This window comes from Psammomys obesus, unplaced genomic scaffold (genome assembly GCF_907164565.1).
Source record: "Psammomys obesus unplaced genomic scaffold, mPsaObe1.curated_primary_1811, whole genome shotgun sequence".
Classification (NCBI taxonomy): domain Eukaryota; kingdom Metazoa; phylum Chordata; class Mammalia; order Rodentia; family Muridae; genus Psammomys; species Psammomys obesus.
Window position 1 is genome coordinate 29,924,611 of NW_026590062.1, and position 27,268 is coordinate 29,951,878.

At 40.9% G+C, this 27,268-nt stretch overlaps 1 protein-coding gene across 3 annotated transcripts; it reads left to right on the plus strand.

Moving 5' to 3' along the window:
• The first annotated feature begins 1,518 nt into the window (after positions 1-1,518).
• Positions 1,519-27,268, plus strand: Anxa7 (annexin A7). Of its 3 annotated transcripts, XM_055606086.1 has the most exons (14): positions 1,519-1,579; positions 7,811-7,865; positions 8,682-8,886; positions 10,815-10,916; positions 12,716-12,780; positions 13,181-13,246; positions 17,516-17,618; positions 17,750-17,844; positions 21,163-21,276; positions 21,442-21,612; positions 23,129-23,299; positions 23,375-23,450; positions 24,862-24,974; positions 26,836-27,268. In XM_055606086.1, the coding sequence occupies exons 2-14, from the start codon at positions 7,812-7,814 to the stop codon at positions 26,956-26,958; spliced, it is 1,458 nt and encodes a 485-aa protein (XP_055462061.1). In that variant the 5' UTR covers positions 1,519-1,579; position 7,811; the 3' UTR covers positions 26,959-27,268. The 3 variants fall into 3 exon arrangements, with proteins under 3 accessions (XP_055462061.1, XP_055462063.1, XP_055462062.1); XM_055606088.1 differs by lacking the exon at positions 21,163-21,276; XM_055606087.1 differs by lacking the exon at positions 13,181-13,246.

Here is a 27,268-nt window from a genome sequence, read left to right on the forward strand (position 1 = left end):
TTGAGGCAGAAGGATCCAGTCAAACTTATCTGTGGCAGCACAGCAAGTTTGAGTCCAGCTTGAGCTATATAAAGACCTAGCCTCAAACACTACTTAAAATGGCCCAGAGATCTAAAGACCTTAAATGATTAGAAGAAAATATATAAATCTTCATGGATTCATATGTTTTCTTAGATGTTAAACCAGAAGCACAAATGTTAGCTATTCACAGACTTAGGCAGCTTTAGGGTAGGCACAGACTACCCTTGTTTGAAGCCCCTTAGATCTCCAGATACCAAGCCCCACGCCCAGACTATTCTAGCAGGAAAGTGGCCAGGCCCCACCCTACAGAAAAATCAAAAAATTAGACCACAGAATCCCACCAATCCCTGAGCTTACCCCTAAATCAGGCCCTCCTGGAAATGTCTGCCACCGGTAGCCCCCTCCCTCGAAGAAACCCTGCATTAAGCCTGTCAGTTCTCTGCTACTGCTTGCCCAAACAGAGACAGCCACCCTCCCTCATGTCTTTCCATAAATCTCGTGTGAGGCTTGCTGTGTGGTGTGACTTTGTGGTATTCCTTGTTTCCTCACTGCCAACATACCTTTCCCCTCAGGGATGTAACAAATTTTTAAAAAAGTGTCTTAATTTAAATTTTATATTTCAAATATTATGAAAATGAAAAGTGCCTTGACCCAGTGGTTAATGGGCCTTACAGCCAAGCCTGAAAAACATAGCTGCAGTCCCAGAATCTACATGTGGAAAGGGAGAACTGTCTATCCCAAGCTATTCTCTGACCTCCACATGTGTCCACACAAATGCATACATCTTAAACAAATACACATTTTTAAAAAGGACTTTGTGTGGTGGAATTGGGTTATGCCGAGATGTGAAGGCACTTGCCTCCACGCCTGACCTGAGTGTTAACCCAAAGCCTTATGACCTGAATTTCATCCTGGAAACCACACGGTAGTACGGAACCAATTGCTACAAATTGTGCTCAGGCCTGCATACCCAAATATGTTTTTGTTGTGAAAGTGAAAGTCATGAAGGAGAGAGAGCTCGGTCATATGGAGGATGCAGACAACGTGAATCCCGGGAGCTCACTGGTCAGCCAACCTTGTCTGACCAGCAAACCCAGTGATATAGATTGATAGGTTCATTCAACTGCCTCAAATATTTAGTTCTAGGATGAGTTTAACGCACTAATGAACTAGTAGAACCTTGAACCAACTCTTCTGCTTAGTTCCGTCTACCCAGAATTTCCTATAACAGGAGGCAAACTCGCCCTCGGATCTCAGGATACCCTGAGGGCCTGGGTCTCACCGTCCCTCGGAGACACTCCGCTCCGCCCACTCGCGCCGGCGAGCCCAAAAAACTGCAGCTTCCTCGGTATCGTAGCTCCACGGGGAGTACACTCGCGGAGATCAGGATACTTGGTAAAACCAGCTGAGCCACTTGAGGGGAGCGGGTCCCGCCCGAACTTGGGGGCGGTCCGGGCAGTCAGCATCCTCGCACCGCCCAGGCGCCACGCCCTCCGGCTCTCCCTGGCTCCATATTGCGGGCAAGCGGGCTGGGGTGTGACGCTGCTCCCCGGTTCAGGTGAGAACTCGCACCCCCTCCCCTTGCTAGTCTCCCGCCGGTCAGTCAGCTGGTTTCCAGTGTCCGAACAGGCCCTCGAGCCGGAACGCTGTAGCCTCGCGTGCGCGTGCTCCAACAGGGTGGGCCTCTGGGTGGTTTCCGGCGCTGGAGTGGCTTGGGCAGGGTTGCCCCTCATGCGGGAGGGCCGAGAAGGCCTGTAGGTTGGTCCTCTTTTAGGCTTGGCAGAGTGGGGATGCCAGGGAGCAGCACACACCGCTCTCGGTCAGGTGGGCCGCAGATGAAGGGCTTGAGGCCGGAGGGTGGCCCCGGTGAAGCGCTTCCTAGGAGACCGAGTAAGAACAGCACAGAAAGCCGGGTCTGGAGAACTTGGGGGATGTGTGCTATGCTAAATAACACCTAGAACAGAATTCACAAGCCTGATATGTAAGCTCGGGCTTACAATTCTTGGGAACTATTCTAGGAAGTAACATTCTAGATTTCATTCTTAGTCCTTGACCCGCACCAGACGTCACGGTAACAGCCCAAGGAAATCGAGGTGCAAAGGGGGATGGCTACGAAGGGGGGGTAAGTGAAAGACACGTGATATCTTACTGCCCATTACAGTCCCTAATTACTGCCAGGTGATAGCGAGCCATCCGAGGTAATCTGTCCCAATTACAGTACTCATAGAATGAGCCATCACTTAGGCAAGGAAAACATTAGAAGCAGGTGGAATAAATAGTTTGCCCTGCAAACTTAAGTCACCTTCTAGTACTCATGATTGAGTAGAGGGCTACCTGCCCTTCTTTCCCTGTTACTGCTTTAAATGTCCCTTCAGGAACCTAGAGGTGTTTTTTGGAAAACTGTTAATGTTCTTGACTACCTAAGTCACACTTCCTGTTTCTTCTCCCTGTTTGTCGCTACTTCCCACCCCCACCCAGCCCAAAGCTTCTTGTGTTACTAGGCCTCTTGCCGGTTGAGAGACTCACACAGAGAGACCCACCCTTTTACTAGCTGACTCACAGGGTGGAGGTGGACTGGAGAACCAAGAATGAATTTTCCAAGTTTTCTAAACGTTGTTTGTAATATAGAGTGTTAAGGGGAAAAACAAAAGCTTCGGTTCACTCAATAGAGTCCTGCTACTTAAGAGTTGAGTATTTTGTTGAGTCACCCTGTAGTTTGTTTAGTTTTTCACAAAAACTTCTAAAGTCTATCTTTTGAAATGGTCACATGAACAGTGTTTACAGGGGCTAAAAAGGCAATGAAAAGCAAGCTGCTTTGTCGTTATTTACGTCGACTCCCAGCACTCTGTCAAGGAGGCTGCCACCCTTTTCTGCCTCCCTGTGTCCTTTCAGGGAGATTGTCTACATATAGAAGAAAATGGGTGAATTTCTTTACCTGTACGGTTACCTATGCAATTTTCCACCATGCTTTTTTCACTTAACATGTGTGGTAGATGTTTTTTTATACAGATTTTTTTTTTAAGCTACCGCATTTTTAGGAGGCATATAGTTTATGCTTCCACTTTATTTTAGGAATATTCATAATGTGTTTCACATGTCTCTGATGTTTACATTATTTTTTAACAACATTTTATATTACAGATGACACTATAATGGATAGCTTAGTACATAAATATGCATTTGTGAAGGTATTTCAATGACATGGAAATGGAAGTTCACTCTAGTACTTAATATTCTTCCAAATACACTGAAGTTGTTTTTATATGCTAATACCTAGATAGTCTTTGTTCTTTTTTGTTTGTTTGTTTGTTTTGTTTTGAAAATCTTGGTATAAGTCCTCTAGGCCCTTAAAGGTAAGATTTAACGTGGAAACTAAAAATGTAGAAATAGAACTTGTCATTGGAGTGATTCATTCTTTTATCTGTGTGTGTACATACATGTGTGTATGTATGACCCACAAGTTTGTGGGTCAGGGTGAATATGCCACAATGTGTGGCATATATATGGAGGTCAGAGGAAAATTTTGGGTGTGGGTCACTTGTTTCCTGTCCTGTACTCCACCAGGCCAGCCTGGAAACTTTTGTGATTCTTCTCTCTCAAACTCCCACTTCACCATAAGGGGGCTGGAATTAGAGACTGAACTACTTTTCCAGCTTCTAGGAATCTGAACTCAGATCTTCAAGCTTCCGTAGTAAGTGCTTTACACACCGAGTCATCTCCTCTGTCAGCTCTCTCTCTCTCCAGTGGTGCACATGAGCTCCAATCACTCTAACTCTCCCTCCTTTCCTCTCCCTCCTTTTTTCCTCTCTTCTTCCCCCTCACTGCCTTTTCTTCCTCCTCCGTTCTTTCCTCCCTTCTGAGTTACAGTATCAATCTTTTAACTTTTTTTTTTTAAAGTCCAGATAGTTCTTCCTGGGGGACTAGGGATGTGACTAATGGGAAATGAAACACCTTACCTGCAAATGTGAGGGCTGAAGTTTGATCCCCAGAACCCAAGTGAAAAGCCAGGTGATGTGGCAGCCCTCCTATAATCCCTGCTTATGGGAGACAGAGACAGAGCAGTCTGACTTAGAGGGACTAGCTGAATCCAATGGCTCTGGGTTCAGTGGGAGTCCCTGCCTCAGTAAACAGAATGGAGAATGATCAAGAAGACTCCCAACATTAGTCTCTGGTCTACACATTACATGCACATGTATGCACACATTTGAACACATTTGCACATATTTATGCATACTTCACACATACAAAAAAAAACAAAAGAAAATATTTTCCTAATGAAGGAGAGTTTCTTAAATCTTAAAGCTTTAAATAGCTAGTGTAGTCTTTGGTCCTGTAACTTTTTGTGACCCTAAACATTATTTCACAAGTTTCTTCCAGATTTTCCCCTTATGATCCTGACTTCTTTCATTTGGTACTCTGACTGTCCTTTAGAAGCTGCAGACTTGCCCTTACTTCTGATGGCAATTAAGAACAGAGGAAAAGAAAATAAGGAAAGATTTACCCTTTTTCTCTTTTTATGCACAGGTCTTTGGCTTCCAAGTAACTGAGACTAGATGGAATCATTTTTCTTAATAATTTTCTTTGTGTAGCAGGGCACATAGGTGTGTTCCTGTTTCTGTATATATGAGCATGACAGTGTGTGTGCACACGTGGAGGCCAGAAGCTGACATCAGGTGTTCTTCTCTTGTTCTCCACCATCTTTTTGGAGTCAGTGCCTGTTGTTGAATCCAGTACTCTCGCTGGTTGGTTAGACTGGCCAGCTCGTCCTCCCCTAGCATTCGGGTTACAGGCTTGAGCTTCTTACATGGAGCTTGGAACTCAGCTTCTCGTAATTTATGGCACGCAGGCAACAGACTGAGCCATTCCCCCAGGCTTGGTCTGTCTTAATAACTTATAAACTTTGGTATTGCATATTCTCAACTATAGCTTCTTTCCTATAGTAATATCATAAGTGCAGTAACACAGTTATTATCACACCCTCTCATATTGGGCACTCAAAAGGCAGTTTCTGCTTTCTGAATATTTTATCAGCATCTAGGCTACCTAGGCTAGAGTGACCTTTCACAAGACTTGAATTGAGTTGGATTTGTTCTCTCTTCATCCTGAGGCACTGAATCAGGCCCTTTGTGTATGCACATCTTGAGGTAAAAGAAAAAGAAATCACTATGTCTACATTGGGGAGAAATGCCAAAACATACATTTTAAATGTATCAGACTAGAAAATGGATCCAGAAATGCATAAATACCCTGGTACCAAAGTATAATCAATATTAACCTGGAGATTTTGTTAGAAATAAAGACTCTTGGGTTGGTAAGATGGCTCGGGGACTAAAGGTATGTCCTAGTTCAGTTTCTACTGCTGTGATAAAGACATGATCAAAAGTGACTTGGAGGGGAATGGTTTATGTCATCTTGCACGTCCAGCAGTCCATTATGAGGGACGTCAGAGCAGGAACTGAAGTAGAGACTACTGAGAAACACTGCTTGCTGTGCTGTCGTGTTCCACCTAGCTTGCTCAGTTTGCTTTCTTGAACAACAGAGTACCACCCGCCCAGGAATGACCCTGTGTGCTGTGGGCCCTCCACATCAATTATCAATCAAGAAAGTGCCCTACAGGTTTGCCTATAGACCAGTCTGATGAGGGCCTTTTTCTCAGTTGAGGTCCTTAGATGACTATAGCTTGTGTCAAGTTGATAAATAGCCAACACAGTGTGTTTGCTCCCACACCTGTCAACTGGAATTTGATCCCCAGAACCCACATAATGCAAGGAGAAAGCCTTCTCCCTCAGCTTGCCCTCTGATCTCCACAAGCCTACCATTGCACACACTTGTAAGCTCAGCAGGCTAAGGCAGTAGGTTAATTCAAATCCAAGGCCAGTCTTGTCTTTATAGTAAGTTCCAGCCTACCTGGGCTACAGTGTAAAACCCTGCCTCAAAAAAAAAAAAAAAAAAAAAAAAAAAAAAGGGCGGAGGGCAGCATTTCCATCCCAGAACTACTGAATCCGTGCATTCCTCGCTGAATTCTCAGGTGGTTTACATGTATACAGACTGAGAATCCCACTTTTTGTTCACTGTATTCTTTAAATAAAGGAGAAAAGACATGAACTAAAGCAAAAAAGCATGCATGATCACAGGCTTAAGGGCCAGGTCAGTAAGTGTGAGTTAAAAGAAGGGATGATGCACAAGAATGATTGCAGTCGTAGAGATTTCGCACTAGGGATAGGTGTTGGGGCTGAAGAGAAGGCTCAGTAGTTAGACTGCTTGCTGTCCTTCCAGAGGTCCTGGGATCAGCACCCACATGGCAGCTCACAACTGCCCTTAATCATCTCTAGGACTAGGGGATCTGGCACTCTTGCTCATGGCAATCATGTGATATACACACTTACACGTAGAAACAATTTTTTTTTTTAAAGAGAGAAATATTTATTGACTATAAATTTGAGCCAGTACTAAGGGGACTGGAATGTTTGACCAGTGATTTTTTTTTTTTTTTTTACCCTGATTCTACTAGGGTCTGAGCTAGGACAGTGTGGGCTAAGTACACATACCTCTGCAACCCTGACACTAAGTTTTTATTTGATATTTCAGCAGTAAGTTATTGTGGATTTGGGGTCTTAAAAGCAGTTTATGGAAAGGGCAGCTAATGATGATGTCCGGGCAAATGAAAAGCTGAGATAGTATAAGCAAGACTATAATGGAAAGTAATCTTAGCAAGGCAGCGTTGTGTTGAGTGAGACCTGCTGCGAGGACATGCCTTGGAAGTGGAAATGAAGGAAGAATAGGAGAGTCATTCCAACAGATGGGTAGACACTATTGGGTTACATCCTACACTACAATATTGGGTCATTTAAGTAGTGACTCTGCACAGGTAAGGGAGGTATGTGGTCTGGTAGTGTGAGTATGTAATTCCACACCAGGCCTCCTAACTTTAGCCTTTTGTTTTCCTCATGGTGCTGGGCATAAAACCCAGGGCTTCATGCAAGTTACCCATACCTGACCTTTACATGGCTTTACCCATAAGTCAAGTGGTAACCTGACTTCCCCCTACCCTCTGGTCCTTCACCTCACTCAATCTCTTATTTTATTGTATGATCATTCATCACAGTTACATCCTACCATTCTCCTTGTATTTGGCAGTGTTCTACTTTCTTGCTAGTCTGTGTTCAGCACATTGTAGAACATTGCTTTCACCTTTAGTCATTGATTTATTCTTTAGTAGTAATGCCATAGGTCAGCCTTGGATGTCATTACAGTTTCTCATAGAGGTCTGAGGCCAGGTTGGTTGGTGGTGAGCCCTGAGGATGTACATGTCTCAGTCTCCCAAGTTCTGAATGAACTCTGAGGATGTGCATGTCTCCATTGCTCCAGTTCTGGGATTACAATGGTGTACCACCACATCTGGCTTTTTTACATGATGCTGTAGATTGAGTTCACAGGCTGCATTTGCAGGCCATACAGGTTGTATGGTACAGATGGTAAAATGAAGCATTTTATAAGCTTTGCATACACCCTTAATATTCACATTATTTTTGTGTGTTTTAACCAAGTGTGCAAAGGTCAAAGGACAACATACAGGAGCCAGTTCTTCCCTTCTACCAGGTAGATTCCAGGAATTGAACTCAGGTTATCAGATTTCAAAGCAAGTGCCCTCAATCCATTGAACCATCTCTCTGCCCCATTATTCACATGCTAATGCCCACCATAATACCGTGTATATGGATATGTATACCTTCAAAGGCCTTAAAATGTAGAAGAAATTACGAAGGACGTTTTGTTGTTGTTGTTGCAGAATGTCCTACCCAGGCTACCCCCCCACAGGCTACCCGCCTTTTCCCGGATACCCTGTAAGTATTGCTATCAAAATACTAAAATCACTCCTATCTTTCACACAGTTATTATATTGAAGTAGTCTGTGCCCTAGAGCAGGGGTCGTGAACTCAAGTGTCCATGGCTATATATAGCTTTCTCATATATTTAAAAGAGAATTGGGAATGTGTTCCTAAGTCCTTGTGGATTAAGCTGGACTGTGGCAATCATTTCAGTCAGTCTGATTGTTGAAATAGACAACCCTACCTAACATTTCTGTGATGTAACACAATAAATAAAAATGTATTGTTGCTTTCAAGTCTCCAGGAGGTCAGCCATAGAGTGCAGAGTAGGGTGCAGTAGAAGGAGGTCTTGTTATGTGTAGTGTTTTGGGTTCCCAGGCTCTGGTTCACTGTTGATTCCCCTCTAGGATGGAGGGGAGGATCTTTAATAGGCATGTTATAGTCACATGCCTATTATTATAGCATTCAGGGGTGGAGGCAAGGAGAGTAGAAGTTCGAGAGGAACCTGGACCATATAGTGAAGCTATGCAGAGAAAGAAGGAGAAAAGGGGAGGGAGAGAGAACTCAACAGTTGGTTTGATTCCTATAGAGACATGGACTGCTCTTGCCCACCTTACATAGAATTAAATTTAATTGAGTTCTGATAAAAATCCTAACAAAGTGGAATAGGATTGATAAAGTTAATATAGGATACCAGAAATAAACAACAGGATAAGTTGTTGTTTTTAAGTGGGGAGAAAAAAGATAACCGAATAGCACTCTTTGTTCTTTTTATCTGGGTCACATGTTTCTGTGACTCTGTTCACTTGCACATGTCTCTGATTTTTCCAGCCTGCAGGTCAGGAGTCATCTTTCCCCACTGCTGGTCAGTATCCTTATCCTAGTGGCTTTCCACCAATGGGAGGAGGTGCTTACCCACCAGCACCAAGTAGCGGCTACCCGGGAGCTGGGGGCTATCCTACACCTGGAGGATATCCAGCCCCTGGGGGCTATTCTGGCACCCTCAATCCAGGGGCAGCTCCAGCCTATCCTGGAGGTAAGTTATGCGAGTCATGAGAGCTGTAGTGACTTGAGATTAGTTGAAGTGTTCTTTTTTTGTCCCTCCCTTACCTTCTTAGTTATTTCTTGTATTGTGAGAGTTCACAGTTACTTTTAATTAGCCATGGATAGCTAAAAGATTCTCAGAAGTTAGCAGAGATGGAAGACTAAAATACTTTCCTGTGATTGGGAATTGTAGTAATTGATAGCCCACTTGATTATCAGTAATCTTAATTGATTGAGAGGGGCTGGAGCAGTGCTTCTCAACCTTCCTAGTGCTGCAATCTTTTAACACGGTTCCTTATGTTGTGGTGACTCCAACCATAAAATTATTTTTGTTGCTACTTCATAACTGTAATTTTGCTACTTTATGGATCGTAATGTAAATATTTTGTGAAACAGAGGTTTGCCAAAGGGGTCATGACCCACAGGTTGAGAACTACTGGGCTGAAGAGCTGGTTTAGTGGATAAGAGCAGCAACTGCTCTTCCAGAGAACCTGACTTAGGTTCCTGGCACCCACATGACAGATCAGACTTCTCTACTCCTCTATTTCCAAAGACTCTGATAAGCCTCTTTTGGCCTTTAGGCCATTGCATGAATGTGGTGCATTGATATACACACAAAATACTCATACACATAAAATAAATAAATCTTTAAAAAAATACATAAACTTTAATTTGAATGACATGTTACCTTTTGGTTTTAGGACCACTTAATTCAAAGATTTAAGAAAAAAAACCATAGGGGCTGGAGAGGTGGCTGAGCAGTTAAGAGTACTTGCTGCTCTTGTAAAGGGCCTAGGTTCCATGCCAGCATCCACAGATGGTGGTTTACCAACATCCATAATTACATTCCCAGGGATATACTGCTCTCTTCTGACTCCTGAAGCACCGAGCACGTATGTGGCACACATACATACATGTAAGCAAAACACTCACACATAAAACAAAAGGAGCAAATCTAAATTTTTTAAAAAATGTGTTTTAACTCACCATAGTGATTTGTTTTGTAAGTTACTAAAGAAGCTAAATGTGTTAAAACTTCAGTTTTTCAAGGTGAGGTTTCTCTGTGTAGCCTGACTGTCTTAGGAGTGACTGCTAAGACCAGGCTCATCTCAGACTCAGAGATCTGCATGCCTCAGGCTCCCAACTACTCAGATTAAAGATGTGCCACCAGGCCCAGCTTGTACTGAAACTTTCAAAACTCAATTTAAAAAATTTTATGAGCTGGGTATGGTGGCACACACCTGTGAAAGCAGCACAGGGAGGGGGAGGTAGGCTTATCTCTGTGAGTTTGAGGCCAGCCTGGTCTACAAAGTGAATTTAGGACAGCCAAGGCTACACAGAGAAACCCTGTCTCAAAAACCAAAAAAGAGAAAGTAAGAAAGAAGGAAAAAAAGAAAAACAAACAGAAAATGTTTATGTGTTTGTTATTGTGTATATGTCTGTGTGTGAGAGAGTGTGTATACATGGTACATTTGCATAGGACACAATCAGTTCTACTATGTGGGTTCTGAGGTTGATTCAGGTAGTCAGGTTTGGCAGTGAGTGCTTTTACCTACTGAGCCATCTCACTGATCCTGGAACGTAATTCCAGTTCACTGTGAGTTGAGGACAAGTTGAATACATGCATATGGGATGACTGTTCCAGCATTACTGGCATGTATTTTCCACTAGTATCAATAGATACTTTTCTTATAGTTTTTCTGCATAGTAAGAGTTGGGTTTTGTTGTTTGTTTGTTTTGGGTTTTTTTTTTTTTTTTTTTTTTTTTTGAGATAAGGTCTCAGTCTGTATCCCAGGCTGGCTTGGAGCTTACTAGGCAATCCTCTAGGCTCAGCCTCCCAAGTGTTGAGATTACAAATGTGAGTTAACAATCATGGCTCTTCAGTATGGCTTAGTGAAATGTTTTTCCTAATTTCTCCAGGTCAAGGCTTTGGGGCCCCACCTAGTGGAGCAGGCTTTTCTGGCTACCCACAGCCCCCTGCACAGTCTTATGGTGGTGGACCAGCCCAGGTTCCTGTACCAGGTAGGTTCCAACTCTGCAGAGAGAAACTGTGTTATGATTTTGCAAGCTTTTCAATTGTCAAGCAAACTTAGATTATATGTGAGATAGTCTTCAGGGAATGTTTATATAATTCTGTAAATAATGTTAAGTATATGGTATCATGAGGTATCAATTTGATGTGAGATCACCATCAGTAAATGGGAGATGAGGAATAATTTTTTTTTTTCTATTAACTATTCTGTCCTAAAGCCAAAAACCAGTTTTTAAAGGAACCACCCCCAGGACTGTGTCCTGACAGCTATTCCAGGTGGAATCAGAATTGAGTCTAGTTCAAGGGGTTTTTTCATTTTGTTTTTAAGGTGGGAAGGAGCTCAATAGATGGGTCAGTAGTTGACAGCATAAACTGTTCTTGTATAGGCCCAGTGGTTCCACGGGATCCTACACATCTGGCCTCTACATAAGTCTATTAAAGATATAATATTTGACTGGGCGCAGTGGCACACAACTTTAATCCCAACAGTGGAGAGGCAGAGGCAAGTGGATCTCTGTAAGTTTGAGGTCAGCCTGGTTTACCAAGTGAGTCCAGGACAGCCAAGGCTACACAGAGAAACCCTGTATAAAAAAAAAAAAATATATATATATATATATATATATATATATATATAATATTTGTTAGGATCTTATTAAAAGATATATGTGACTCAAGCTGATTTTTCATTTAATAAATCAGTATTTAAAAGGTTATCATGGCGGGGCTGGAGATGGCTCAGAGGTTAAGGGAACTAACTGCTCTTCCAGAGGACCAGGGTTCAAATCCCAGCATCCACATGGCAGCTCACAGCCCTCTAACTCTAAGATCTGACACTTAGACATACATGTGGGCAAAATACCAATGTACATAACATAAAGGTAAATAAATTTTTTAAAAAGTTCTCCATAAAAACAAAACAACAACAACAAAAAACAAAACTGATTATCCTGGGGCTGAAGAGATGGCTTAGTGGATTAGGAGCACTGACTGATCTCCAAGAGGACCCAAGTTCAATTCCTAGTACCCACATGGTAGCTCAGTTTTAGGGGATCTGATACCCTATTCTGGCCTATGTTGCAACAGACACCCATGTGGTACATAGGCATACATGTAATCAAAACACTCATTCACAGAACATGAAGTTAAAAAATTAAGTTACATTAAAAAATGTTTAAAAGAATAATAAAAGATTATTTTAGTGAATATTGTGGGATTGAGAAGACATTTGTCTGTTTGCCTGTTTCACTCTGTAACCCAGGCTTTCCTGTAACACTTAGAATGGTCTGATATCAAACTCACAGAGATCTACCTGCCTCTTCCTCCAGAATGCTGAGAGTAAAGGTGTGAACTTGGCCACACCCAGCCAAGATGTTTATTTTTAAAAAATCACATGAGGTATCATTATTATCCCTATTCTGCAGGTAAGAAAAGTGCATCGAAGTCATAAAAGCTCTCAGAGGCAGCCAGGTGTCTGGGATTGACGGTGTGAGTTACCAAGCCTGAGGATGAGGTTTAGAGGCATGAGGTGGAGGCAGAACAAAAGGAAGTAATGTATAGGAAATGAAAACAGAGAGTGGTTGCTGTGAGAAGCACAAGGAAAGATTTGGGAACGCAAATGTAAACAAAAAACAATATGTGAACAAAACTAAAAAATGTTATACTGAAAACCATTGTTCTGTACCTTAAAATGTTGCTTATCGCAGTGAGTATAGCATAGCATAGATGCTGTCATGCTTCTGTATTTAATATAATGGTTTGCTCTGGCCTACTTTTGTTGTTTAACATACAGGTGGCTTTCCAGGGGGGCAGATGCCGTCTCAGTACCCTGGAGGACAGGCTCCTTACCCTAGCCAGGTACTTTTGCTTCTGTCTCCTTAAGTTTTTACTTCCACCCTTTAAATTTATGGAACTCATAGGAGGAAGGGTGCCACTCCTTTGTGAGGCAGAGGAAATTACCCACCACATTAAGGGAGATGTAAACTTTGCTTTTGATGGACCCTGTGGTCTTTGGCCCATCTGTTTTAAGTAGTATTTGATATATTTGGTAAGAGCAGCCTCCATCCTTCTCACAGGTGGTAATGCTCTTTCTCTATCCTATAGAATACATACATGCCCACCGCACCTTTTGTAGCTTCTCTGCCCTTAGTAGTAATTATAGCTATGAACTTGGGTCGGGGGGAGGGCATATTTCAGACTTAGGAAGAGTGGGTTTGTTTTCTGTTTTGCCCTTTATAACTTTCCACTCTTCTTTCAGATCAATACAGAATCCTTTTCTTCCTATCCTGCTTTTTCTCCTGTTTCTTTGGATTATATCAGTGATGTGAGTAAGGTCTGCCAGTGTTCACTAATCCCTAGGTCCTTTATAAATGCCAGCATTTGTTCCTGGAACTCACTCTGTAGTCCAGACAGGCATGGCTAAACTTAAATTGATCCCCTGCCTCTTAAGCACTTGGGGGATTAAAGGTTTCTAGTGTTATCTCTTACTAGGGTTGTATTTTTGTTTCCCCTCAGTGCTTGGCAGAACTTATAAACATGGTAGCTAGTTAAGTCTGTGGAACTGATTTCTTAATAGCCCTCTGAGGTTTCCCATATTTGAAATCCTCGCCCTACCTCTCTCTCTCTAGTTTCCCTTCTTCATACTATTTTATTAATTTCTCTGTTCTTTTATGTCCTACATAAGTTATAAGAACAAAATTGCTAATCTTGGATCCTTACCTTTATCTTGACTTTTAAAAATTATTTCTGTGTTATATACTAATGAAGGCCTAACATTTTCAAGCATGCCTTCAGTCAGGGTAGGAGAAGGACTATAGAACTTGGGAAAGGGACTTCTCAGTGGTCTTGTTGGGTTTTGTTCACATTGGGGATTTAAGGAATTTGAGATGCAGAGAAGTTTGAGAAATTTGTCTAGGACAACACAGCTAGAGAAAGACTAGGGTGAGACTGGGTCATACTTCTTCTGACTGGCAGAGCCATACAGTCCTCTAAAACTATGGCAAATTGCTTTTAACACTTTTTAAAATTACTTCTTTTATAAATCTGTAATTACTTTAATTATGAAAGAGAATTTTGATTGTACTTTAAGCATGCATGTGTGCGTTCCTGTGTATGTTCATGTATGTGTTCATGTGTGCATGCACATGTGTGAACACAGCTGCCAGGGTATATGTGGAGATCAGAGGAGATCTTGCAGAAATTGGTTCTCTCCTTTTACAATGTGGGTCCCAGAAATGAACTCAGGTTATCAAGCTTAGCAGCAAGCACCTTTACAGCCAGTTCACTTGCTAGCCTCTTAATTATTAATTTTTTAAATTAGCGTGTGAGTGATAGACTTTATTATAATCTTTATAAACAGCATAAACACACAGACATATATATATACATGTACATGTATATGTGTGTATCGTTTTGCTTCCCTTCCTCCACTGCCTTACCTCCCACTCCTTCCACTGTCCCTCTCTTGGTGATCCCTTACCTTCTCCCGTATAACCCTCTCTTCTGTTTTCAATACCAAATATATTCTGTTATCGTCTTCTTCTCCTAACCCCCTCCTTTAAGGCCTCATTATTCAAGTCTCTTGATTCATTAAGGGATTTTGTTGTTACAGAATAACAACACACACACTTTACACACTTTTGACTTTTTTTTTCAATCCTGTCACTAGCCCCGCCACTGTTTCCTATCCCGAACTGTTCCATCTACTTTGTTCCATTGTCATTTCAACTCCTAACCCTTGAAGGTTCTCATTTCCAGTCTCATGGTACTCTTTCTAGTTCCTGGTAGAGGTTTATACATGAGCAATATGTTGAAAAAAAAAAAAAACTTTTTAGGCCAGGTGTGGTGGCACACATCCATAATCCCAGCACTCCAGGGAGGCAGAGGCAGGAAGATCCCTGAGAGTTCGAGGCCAGCCTGGTCTCCAAAGTGAGTTTAGGACAGCCAAGGCTACACAGAGAAAACCTGTCTGGAAAAATCAAACCAAACCAACCAAACAAACAAACAAACAAACAAAAAAGCCTTTTATACTACAGTATTTGTTACAAGTAGAATAATTTTTATTTTTCCTTGAAGCCACTATGGAAATTTTGTCTCATCTCTGCTTGCATTTCTGGCTTAGACATTAGTAGGGAGCAACTGCTAAGCCTTTTTGGCAAAACAAAATATTAGGATAATAATATATATAAATGAGATGAATTACTAACAATGAAAACATTTCCTAGGGGCTAGAGTGCTGCTTCATGGAAGCATGCTCCCTGTCGTGCTCAGGGCCTGGACTCTGTTCCCAGCACTGGCAGAGAAAGGATTCTTGTTCTGTCTAATGCTAAGCTGCTCATGTCCCCTTCTCTTTTATTTTTTGTCCCCCAACCAATGTTGGGTTATTTTCTTTTTTTTCTGGATTTATTGATTTTATTTGACATAAGTGAGTGTTTTGCCTGCAGGTATGTATGGGTGCTATGTACATGCCCGGTGCCTGCACAGGACAGAAGAGGGCATCAGACCCCTAGAACTGGAGTTACAGGTGGCTGTGTATTCTGGAAACTGAACCTGGCACCTCTGAAAGAGCGACGATTCTCTTGACCATTGAGCCTTCTCTCCAGGCTTTTTTTCTTCTTCTTCTTTAATTTGAATTTAAATTTTAGTTTTTTGAGATAGTATGTCACTATGTAGCCCTAGCTAGACTAGAACTCATAGACTAGAACATCAGACTGGCCTTGAACTCACAAGAGATCTTCCTGCCTTTACCTCTTAAGTGGTAGGGATCATTTTATAATTTGGAATTATTTGATTACATGTTTAAATGATAATTTGGAGATAAGAAGTTAAATAAAACATATTACATTGGGCTGGAGAGATGATTGAGCAGTTGGGAGCACTGGCTGCTCTTCTAGAAGATGTGGGTTCAATTCCCAGCAACCACATGACAGCTCAAAAAGTGTCTGTAACTCCAGATACAGGGGATTTGTCACCTTCATGCAGATATACATGCAGTTAAAATACCAGTGTATATAACAGGAAATTAATCTTTTTTTAAAACCCAAAACATATTATACCTAAAACAAAAAACAACAACAACAAAAAAAAAACAAACAACAACAACAAAAAAAACTGTCATGAGTGTTGTCTTCATCCCATCCATTTTAAGCCCTGACCTGAGCATTTTATGAGAGCATTTGGTTCCTGAGATACAGTTCAGTAGAAATGCACTTGCCTGGCATATGCGTCACCGTAGTTAATCCTTAGAACCACAGACAAACAAATGAGTTGATTTGCAACACTGTATTTTAAACTTTTAATTTTGAAGTCATAAACAAAATTGCAGTAATACTACAAAGAATTCCTAAACTGTCCAAATGTTATCTTCCCAAAGAAGCACAATGTAATGATCAAAAATCAGAAAACAGCATTATTGTGGACTATTTCCTAACCTTCAAATCTTGTTCAATTTTTACTGAATGTCCCAATATTGTCCTCCTTCTGGCTCAGGATGAAAGCCAGGGTAAAACACTGAATTATTGTTGTGTCTCTTGCGTCCTGGAGTCCTCGTTAACTTCAAAGTTCTTCAGTTTCTTTGGTTTATGACCTTGACACTTTGAAGAGTGCTACAAGTATTTCTCAGTTTGGATATGTCTGATCTTTCCTCATGTTTCAATTCCAGTCAGGCTGTTTTGGCAGGAGTCCAACAGAAACGAGTTTCCCCAGCACATCATGTCTGAAGACACTTACTGTTGGCTTATTCCAGTACTAGTTCAGGATGGGGCCTGATAAGTTTCTACACTTATGTTGCAAACTACATAAATATCTTGGCTCTCTGCATACCTTTGTCCTCTAATTTTAATATAATTATTGTGTAAAATTGCTTATTGCTATGATATTTACCAAGTCATATTTTTATTGCCATGTAAATTTATGCTTGCAACATATTCTCCACTGATTCTGATTTGTTTCCTCCTCCTCCTGCTTCTCTTCCTTTTATGGCACTGGGGATGGAACGCTGGCCTCACACTCGCTAGTATGATACCACTAAGCTCAACTCCAGCCTTTCTGTCTTGTTTGATATAACGTGAAGAATATTGTGCCTACTCACTTCCATTTTGTACTTATTATTATGTGAAATGTTTATTTCATGTCTTGGCAAATAAGTAGGTCCCATCTAGGAAATGTAAAAAGATTGTCCACATTATATTGCTAGTGTGAAATTCACTTGGGCAGTCATGCCTGCTTCATTAATACTATTTTTTTTCTCTCATATATTACATCTCAACCGCACTTTCCCTCCCCTCCACCCTCTCATTAAGCTCTCATTGTTTGGGGGTCAATCTCTTATCCTCCCTTTTCTGTCAAACAGGAAGCTAAGGCATAAGAAGGTTGTGACTTTAATTTCACAAGTTTGACTAGTGCTTCATGGAAGTTGGATGTGTGGCTATCTGTTAAAGAGGAGACAAGCATGTTTGGAAGCAAGGCTAGATCCGTCTGTTCATAATGAGGCCTGGCAATAAATGCTCATATCCTTGCTCATATAACTGGGTGAAGTCTTCAAGTTGCCTTATTGTCCAAGCAAAATCCTTGAATTTACACCTTCTGTTATCAGCCTGCTGCTATGACTCAGGGCACCCAAGGAACAATCCGACCAGCTTCCAACTTTGATGCTATGAGAGATGCAGAAATTCTCCGCAAAGCAATGAAGGGGTTTGGTAAGGAAAATGGATTGTCTTTTTTACAACTATAAGGAAAGTGAAGTTGTGTCATAAATGAATTTCTGTGTCAGCTTGCACCTCAGTGTTATTTGGTTCCTACCTTATGTAAATGTCCATGGCTCTTCCAGGCACAGACGAGCAAGCAATTGTGGATGTTGTGTCCAGCCGTTCCAATGACCAGAGGCAACAAATTAAAGCAGCTTTTAAGACCATGTATGGCAAGGTATGTTTTTTGCCTTTTAGTGAGAACAGCAGGGTCCACAAGATCTGCATTCATGTCATATTAGACACTATATTTTTACTAATACTGTGGGAGAAAGGATAGATAAATGGACTTCACAGACTCCAGGATTAGGATTTCTTCAAAACCTTCTTTACTTGAGAGAAGTCCCTCACCTCTCCTCATGCTGCATCTTGTATGTGATATTGTTCAGGAAACAGTAGCTATGACCCCCATCATGATCTGCTTACATAGTCCCTGTTTCTTCTCAGCCAATGGTCATCTTCTACTCTGTTCTTCCCTCTGAAAGTGTCTTATAGTATAATTATCTGTAACTGGTCTTTTATAGGTCTGTGTGAGCAGATGCTGTGTGCCTGGGTTATTATATCTACTCTCTTTCTGCATGGTATACAACTTCTTCAAGATCTGCCTTTAAATATCAGCTTCTGTGTGTCTCTCATTACTTGGGACAGAATTTGGTTGGTCCTTCCACTCTGGTCCCACAGAGCTTTCTAAAAATCTGTACTATTAAAAAGCCAGGGGCACTGGTACATGCCTTTAATCCCAGGGAGAGAGAGACAGGCAGATCTCTGTGAGTTTGAGGCCAACCTGTTCTATAAAGTGAGTCCAGAGGAGCCAAGGCTACATAGAGAAACCCTTACTCAAATAAATAAATAAATAAACAAACAAACAAACAAATAAATAAAATAAAATAAAAATCTATTGCCGGTGTCACTGCCAGCTCTCAAAACCTGTGTGCTTCCCTTGCAAGAACCACGGTCATCTTTTTTATGGTCCAGCAATGAGTGGTTCCTTAATAAATATTTGTTGAATCAGTGACCAAATGCAGCAAAATATATGGGGAAAAAAATTGCCATTGTTCTTCAGATATAATGGGGAGGCTAGCATTTCTTTTTTATTTACGTAGCATCCTAAACTTCCCTAGTATCTTCTGCTGCAGCCTCTTCATTTCTTCAGAATGAGCGAGTGGTCTATCAACCTGTCCAGCTTAGCTTGTTTTCCTCTGCCCAGTTTAGATATAATTTTCTTTATTATTATTATTATTACTAAATTTTATTTTGTGTTATGGGTATGCACTGAGCCTCCTTGCCAGTGTGTGTGTGTGTGTGTGTGTGTGTTTAATTCCTGTGTGTTTGGCTATGGATAGATGGATGGACATGCACATGTCACATTGCACATGTGTAAGTATTACAGGGATGGGTTCTCTCCTTCTACCATGTGGGTCTCAGGGAAGGCAGGGCTGGAACTGAAGTACAAACCATGGCGGAATGCTGCTTCCTGGCTTTCCTCACAGCTTGACAGTTTGCTCTCTTATACACCCCAGGACCACCTGCCCAGGGGTGGCACCACCCACATTCATCATTAGATGAGGAATCAAGAAAATGCCCACCAAACTTGCCTTATAGGACAGTGTGACAGAGGCACTGTTTCAATTGAGGTTTCTCTTTTCACATAACTCTCGGCATGTATCAAGTTGGCAAAAAAACTAACCAGATGCTTACTGAGCCTTTTTGTTTGTTTGTTTTGGGTTTTGTTTTTGTTTGTTTGTTTGTTTGTTTGTTTGTTTTTTCGAGACAGGGTTTCTTTTCTCTGGGTATCCTTGACTGTCCAGGAACTCACTTTGTAGACCAAGCTAGCCTTGAACTCAGTTATCCACCTGTCTCTGCCTCCCAAGTATTGGGATCAAGGGGGTGCGCCACCACACTTGGCATATTTCTTTAGTTTTAAGATTAATTATGTGACACAAAACCCAGACTTCCTTCTTGTAAAGAGCAAGTGTGAGTGTAGTGGTTCATACAAAGTGTTCAGTACAAGTGGCTAAGACAGGGAGCTCAGAGCCAACCTGGCCCACACAGTGACACTCTGCTTCAAAAACAAAAGGATTATAGATGATTGCACTGTTGAGAAGCCCCTCTCTCTCTGTTCTTGGTTTGTGGTCCATCTTATCTTAAGTAACTTTCTCCTTCCCCTTTGCCTGTTCATTTTCCTATATTCTTTAAGGTGTGAACTAAAAGCTTTCTTGACCTTCCTAGTTCACTTTAAATGTCTCCTGGATTTTGTTTCTGGGTTACTTATTTGGTGCTTGTATAGTTAGTTTCCTTTTGCTGTGAAGAGACACTATGACCTACGTATGAAAGAAAGAATTTATTGGGACTTATAGTTTCAGAGGGCTAGTCTGTGACCATAATGGCAGGGAACATGGCAGCTGGTAGGCAGGCATGGTGCTAGGCATGGTCTGAGAGCTCACAGCTTATCTGAAAGTTGAAGGCAGAAAGAAAGCAAAACTGGGCCTGATGTAGACTTTTGAAACTTCAGAGCCTACATCTCCAGTGACAGAGCTTTTCTTTCAAAGCCATACCTATCAGTCCTTCCCAAATAGTTCTAACACAGGACAAAGCAGTCAAATATGTGAGCCTGTGGGACCATTCTCGTTCAGACCACCACAATGCTGGAGTACAGTTTGCTTTACATCTTTTTAGATGTTTATCTTCTCAATAAGATCAAGATGATAGTGATTTCTACTTCTTTATAGAGCCCAAAATAGTTTCTTATACTAAGTAAGTATCTGCTTATCATTTTCTATTTTTATATTCATTTATTTATTTTTATGCTGATGGGTGTGTATGTGTATGGGTGTGCACATGCCATCATACATGTATAGAGATCAGGAGTCAGTTCTCTCCTTCCACCAAGTGGGCTCCAGGGGTTAAATTCATTGGCAAATATCTTTTACCCACTCAGTATCTCACCAGCCCTCATTTTGTTACTTTGAATTATTCTTTTTCTAGCCATACCTTCTGGCTTTGTATGTGGTACAATAGAAGAACTACAGCAAAGGCTTAAGTGTTTGTAGGCACAATAAATTCACCACTGAATTTAATAATAGATTTACTCATTGCTGTATAAATCACATTCAAATTTGAAATTTTGACTCTCATAGTACCAGTGCCATTTCAATTTTCCATATTTTCCTTAAAAGATTCAAGTGAGGGGCTGAAGAGGTAGCTCAATGGTTAAGGACACTGGCTGCTCTTCCGAAGACCCAGGTTCTGTTCCTGCACCTACATAGTAGCTCACTACTCTTTGTAACTCCAGCTCCAGGAGTATAGTGCCCACTTCTGGCCCCCACTAGCACTGGAGGTGCACAGACATATGTAGGCCTCAACTAGCATGTGGTGAACCAACATATGTGGGCAAAATACCCACACACATAAAATAAACGCAATTTTTAAAACATGATTTGTGTGACATAAGATACAGAAATCCTTTGTACTTACTTTTTATGTGTCATTAAAAAAGGATTTAATTAAAGATCTCAAGTCAGAGTTGAGTGGAAATATGGAAGAATTAATCCTTGCCCTGTTCATGCCTTCTACATACTATGATGCCTGGAGTTTGAGGAAAGCAATGCAGGTACTCTATCTTATTTTTTATGATTCAGTTTTGTTTTAATATATAAAGCCTCACAAATCTTAGTTCTGAATTTGCAGTAACAGATGAGACAAAATTATGTCATCTAAAACACAGCTTAATTAACTTCCTTTGCTTCTATATTTCTCCTCTCTCCATTTCATATAGGGAGCAGGAACTCAAGAACGTGTATTGATAGAAATTTTGTGCACAAGAACAAATCAAGAAATTCGAGACATTGTTAGATGTTATCAGTCAGAATTTGGACGAGACCTTGAGAAGGACATTAGGTCAGATACCTCAGGACATTTTGAACGTCTCCTCGTGTCCATGTGTCAGGTGAGTGCAGTATAAATGTCTGGATGTTAGTGGAGGGAACATATGTTTATATGTCTTGCCAATGAGTATACATTATTAGTGGTTAGCTCCTTGTATTATTGTTGTCTTTGTGGAATAACACAGAATGCAGTAGACAGATCTCTTCATAGTTCTAGAAGTGAGTTCTGTACATCTGACTTTTATAAGAAATCAAAAAATAACTTCATTTAGATTTCATGAAATCAGAACCTGCCTGAGGCTCTGCGGCAAAGGTGAAGGTGAAAGTTCCTATCAGTTTGGCAGGGTCACAGGGTCCTGTCAGTGAATGTGTGGTCCTGCAGTGGAAGTGCTAAAGGGTGTCAGAGCCATAGGAGGAGAGGCGGGAGTGCAGGAGAGAACTGTAGTTGGCGTCTTCCTCATTATTCCCCAGGTATGTAGAGAGCAGACAAGAAACACTCCAGGAGGGTCTTTGGAATAGTATTAAAAACAGTAAGATGAGGTTGATGTATTTGACAGACATACAAAAGGACAACACACTGAGCATCAGGGTTACTGGCTGCCCGCTGTGTACACCATGACAGAATCTCAAGAGATCTCAAAGTGGAGGAGAGGAGTCTGAGGAGCCAAGGAAAGAGTGACAAGAAGTATACAAGATGTATAATAGATGTCGAACAGTATGCAAAGGCTGGAGCATAAAAATGAGAAGAAGTAAATGTTGGAGGGAGCTGAGTCTGCCTTGTACTGCAAAGCAGAAGAGTCAGTTAGGGTCTTAAAAAGAGGAGAAGACAGAGGTAGATGTTCAGTGCAAAACGGGGAAGGGCTCTTAAGGAATTTCCCCAAATGCTCCTCAAAAGAGCCTTCTCTAGCTTTAAGAAGCATCTTTCCATTTTGTTCCTCAGATGTGCTCATCTGACTTGCCCTCTTCCAAAAACCTCCTATGTCATTTTATCAAGTCTTCATGATAAATTCAGGTTGTTGTTTTTTTGTTGTTTTTTCTTGTTTTGTTTGGTTTCTGGTCCTTGGGATTGAATCTAGGGGTTCATGCATGCAAGGCACACTGTCTATCATTAAGCTATATTCCCAGCCCTCATAATAAATGTGTGTACTAATAGTATACTTGGATCTGAAATCTTACATAGTTCCTTCTTAGCGTGAAATTCCTTAAGGGCAGAGATCTTGTCTTTGGTGTCCCTCTAGCTTAACATAATGAGAGTGATTGCTCTTTTACAGGTTTATAGGAATGGGACTCTACAGTGTGTTTTAATCTCAAATCCTAACTAAAGAGAGTTACACATTTTTCATTTAAGCTATAGTTCATATTCCCTTGTTAAAGAATTTAGCTGTGATTTAGCACTCAAATCCCTCACTTCAACATTATTAAACCATGGCTGTATATTCCAAAATCTAAAACTACATGTGATGCATCAAGGCATACATGGCAGAATTGATGAATTCACATTTGATAAGTTACCCTGTAGCCCAAAGTGACTAGATTGGGGAAAGGATTTCACCTCTAGTTTCTGCCTTTCTCTTGCAGGGAAACCGTGATGAGAACCAGAGTATAAACCACCAGATGGCTCAGGATGACGCCCAGCGCCTCTATCAGGCTGGTGAGGGGAGACTAGGGACAGATGAATCCTGCTTCAACATGATTCTTGCCACGAGGAGCTTCCCTCAACTGAGAGCAACCATGGAGGCCTATTCCAGGGTATGAACTCTTCTGAAGATTTGGTGTTTATCCTAAGATGTGAAAATGCTTAACTCTGTAATTTTCTGTTTGCAGATGGCTAACCGAGATTTGCTCAGCAGCGTAAGCCGAGAATTTTCTGGATACGTTGAAAGTGGTCTGAAGGCCATCTGTAAGACACTCTGGCACTCTGCCTTATTTTGCTTTTTGTTGAATGATTACAGTTACTATAGTCTGCCTAGAAGCTGCCTAGGCAGAAACTGAGTGAATCCTATATCTTATATATAAGGTCCTATGAATGGTTGATGGCGTGACTAAAACAATTGGTTGTTTGCTTGAGGTGATTTGGCTTTTATTTGTATATCTTCATTGAATGCTGCAAGAAGTCCCCAGTATATTATAGTCCTTCCTTTTAATGAATGAGAAAGCCCTAAGGAACTACTAGTACTACCACAAAACATCTTTTTTTAGTTCATTAATTTACTTATTTATTGAGACGGGGTTTTGCTGTGTAGATCTAGTTGGCCTTGAATTCGCAAAGATCCACCTGCCTCTACCTCCTAAGTGCTGAAATTAGATGGATGCATCTCCATATGTAGCATAGTGAGCATTGTTCTGAACCCTCAGAACACACCATAAAAGTACTTAACACACTGAGACTCTTCAGTGTGTTCCTGGTGATCTCGCACCTAAGTGTGTGGAGATTCTGTCCGGAGATATTACAAGAGTAAGGAGAGAATTGCTAACACCTTGGTTACTAGCCGTGGAGTGCCTGTAAATGTTACTGTAATAACTGTGCGCAGTGGTAATCATGTACAGTGTGTACCCTCTGCCATCTGTAGAAACTCTCTTTGCTAAGTAATTTTCCATTGACTCAGAGTTCCAAATGGCTATTTTCAAATCTGTTTTCTCTTAAACTATAGTTGTAGCTTTTTCTCAGCCAAATGATTGTGGGGGGGGGGTGCTGGGAATTGAACCTAGGCCCTTATGCATGCTAGATAAGTACTGCTGAGGCATATCCCTCAGGCCCTAAATGATACTCTTATATTTTTTTAATTTTATTTACCATGTGTGAGAGTGTATGTGATATGTATATTATGTACATATGCATGCCATGGCACACGTGTGGAGACTAGAAGACATTTCATGGAGGCAGTTCTTGGCTTCCACCTGTAAGTGGATTTGGGGGATCAAATGCAGGCTATCGGCCTTTTGCAAATATTCTCATGTGCTGCTGGCCCAGAATTCTTCATGTGAAGAATTCAGATTTTTATCATTTCTTTTAGTAAGGTATTACATAATCTGGGGCACACTTGCTAGAGATTTTCATACTGGACAATGTAAAGAATCTACGTCAGTGCAGCTATGAAGAGGAAATACATCTATTGGCTTGAGGGACTTCTCTAGACTTGAAAGTTGCCTAGCTGATTACAGATTGCTATCTGCTGAGGAAAAAAGTCATTATCAACACACTTCAGATTTCTGTGTAAAAACAGAAAACGGGCTTATGTGGTACATGAAGCCACAGGGGTAGACTGGCTGCTCAGGCCAGCGCTCCACTCTAAAGCTTGTCCGCCTTGCAGTGCAGTGTGCCCTCAGCCGCCCTGCCTTCTTTGCTGACCGGCTCTACTATTCCATGAAAGGCGCTGGCACAGATGACTCCACCCTGGTGAGGATTGTGGTCACTCGGAGTGAGGTGAGTCAAAGCAACATTTTCTGGGGGATTTTGTTCTTGATCCCATGAAACCCTGTACAGAGATTGCAGAAGTAAAGCATACTTGAACCCCTCAGTGAGAACAACATGAGAGCTTTCCTGCCAGAGAAGGCCTGTGAAGTATATGGGTTTATGGGAGATTGCAGGATTTTATTTTTTATTTTTACTTTATTATTACCTCAGCTACCCGGTACCTGGGACTATAGACATGCATCATTGTGTCTGGCTTGCTTATTAATTGGTTGATTTTTTTTTTTTTTTTTTTTTCAGTGCTGGAAATCAAACCAAGGCTCATGCTTATGCATGCTAAGCAATTACTCTGTCCCTGAGCTAAGCTTCAGTTCCTGGCTTAATCTTTACTTTGTCATAGAAAAAATAAAAATACCTATGTAGATTAATTTGTTTGGATATCAACATTAGCATCCTTGTTAATTATAAAATAATCTTTAAATTATTCAGTTTCTATTTCATATATGTTGATATATTTTTGTTTATTTTATTTTTGTTTTGTTTTGTTTTGAGACAGGGTTTCTCTGGGTAACAGCCATGGCTGTCCTGGAACTCACTGTGTAGACCAGGCTGATCTGCCTCTGCCTCCTTAGTGCTGGGATTAAAAGCGTGTACCACCACCGCCCAGCCTTATTTATTTTTTAATTGAAAATGTATATTATTAAATAATAATATAGAAGGTGGAGGATTTGGTTTTTTTTTTTTCCTTAAGAAAGGCAAACATTTGGATTTTTTGTTTGGTTGATTGGCTTTGTTTGAGACAGGGTCTCTCTACATAGCTGTGGCTTTCCTAAAACTCACTGTGTAGACAAGCTTACAGAGATCCTCCTGCCTTTACCTCCTGACCACTAAGATTAAAGGCATGCATGACCACTTAAAATTTGGGTATCTTTAAAACCTTGATATGTGCTTAGTCTTACACTTAAATTCTCTAAACAGCATGTATTCTTAAATTGTAATAAAATATACATAATAAAATTTACTATTTTAACCATTTTTAAGTATACAGTCACATTGTTGTATGCTGTTACATCATATAGAACTTTTTATATTTTGCAGAACTGAAAATCCATAGTCATGAAAGTCACCCTCTGCCCTCTCCTGCAACAGCCAGCAGTTGCCACATGACTCTTTGTCCTGGGTTGGTGGCACTGAGTTCCCCGTGTGGTTGGAGTCATACAGCATTGTTGACTTAGGCTTCAGTCAGTCTAGGCTTCACAGAGCTTGTGATTGCATCATGTGTCAAAAGTTACATTTTAGGGCTGAATAACAACCCTCTGTATCTGTGTATGACTTTGTTTTTGCATACTTGGTTTGCTTCTGCCTCTGTGTTTTATGAATGATGCTGCTATGCGCAGGATATACACTAATCTCGTCAAGTCCCTGCTACTTTACTTGGGAATTCAGCAAGAAATGGAGTTGCTGGATGAGACTGTAATTCTGTATACCCTCCCCCCTTTTTTTTAATCACCATACTGTTTTCCATAACAACTACCCATATTATATTCCCACCAGGAATGTACAAGTGTTCCCATTTTGGGGCATCCTTACCAACACTCACTATATTATAAATTTTGTATAAAGCTATCCTGTTATCAGATAATTATCATATAGTTTTAGATGACTAGTATTTGAGAAATAATAGATGTCACTCTATCACATCTATTGAGTGTTTTCCAAAGCACTGGTGGCGTCAGCACTAGTATGAACAATAATTTTGGAATGTTGGGCATTTGGTGTTTGTCCTTCCCGCATTCTGATTACTACATATTATTAAACAATAAATGCATTTTCTTTTAACAGATTTTTTCTTCTGTCCTGTCATTTCTTACAGATTGACCTCGTTCAGATAAAACAGATGTTCTCCCAGATGTATCAGAAGACCCTAAGCACAATGATTGCAGGTGATACGAGTGGAGACTACAGAAAGCTGCTTCTGGCCATTGTGGGCCAGTGAGAAGGGTTTTTCTTTTCTTTAATGAATGAAGCTATTCAGAGCTTCTCCTTCCAAGCAACGAGACCTGCATGCAGCTGTGTCCGACACCATCTGAGCAGAGCAGCTTCTTATAGAGGACTGTGTCAGGGGTCGTGCTTGCTTTGCACATGTTGTTACTGCCTTAATTCTAATGTTCCTTTTTCTTTCTATATCCAATCAGTGTAAAAGCCATATCAGTGATGTAGCAATGTTGTAATACTTATAAAGCTTCAGTCTCACTGCTATTATTTTAATCAGGATTTCAAATTGAATAAAAATCACAGTAATCTAA

Coding starts and splice junctions, on each gene's coding strand:
- Anxa7 (XM_055606086.1), top strand. CDS start 7,812: ATGTCCTACCCAGGCTACCCCCCCACAGGCTACCCGCCTTTTCCCGGA. Junction 10,917..12,715: donor AGCCCAGGTTCCTGTACCAG/GTAGGTTCCAAC, acceptor TTTAACATACAG/GTGGCTTTCCAGGGGGGCAG. Junction 13,247..17,515: donor CTTTGGATTATATCAGTGAT/GTGAGTAAGGTC, acceptor TTCTGTTATCAG/CCTGCTGCTATGACTCAGGG.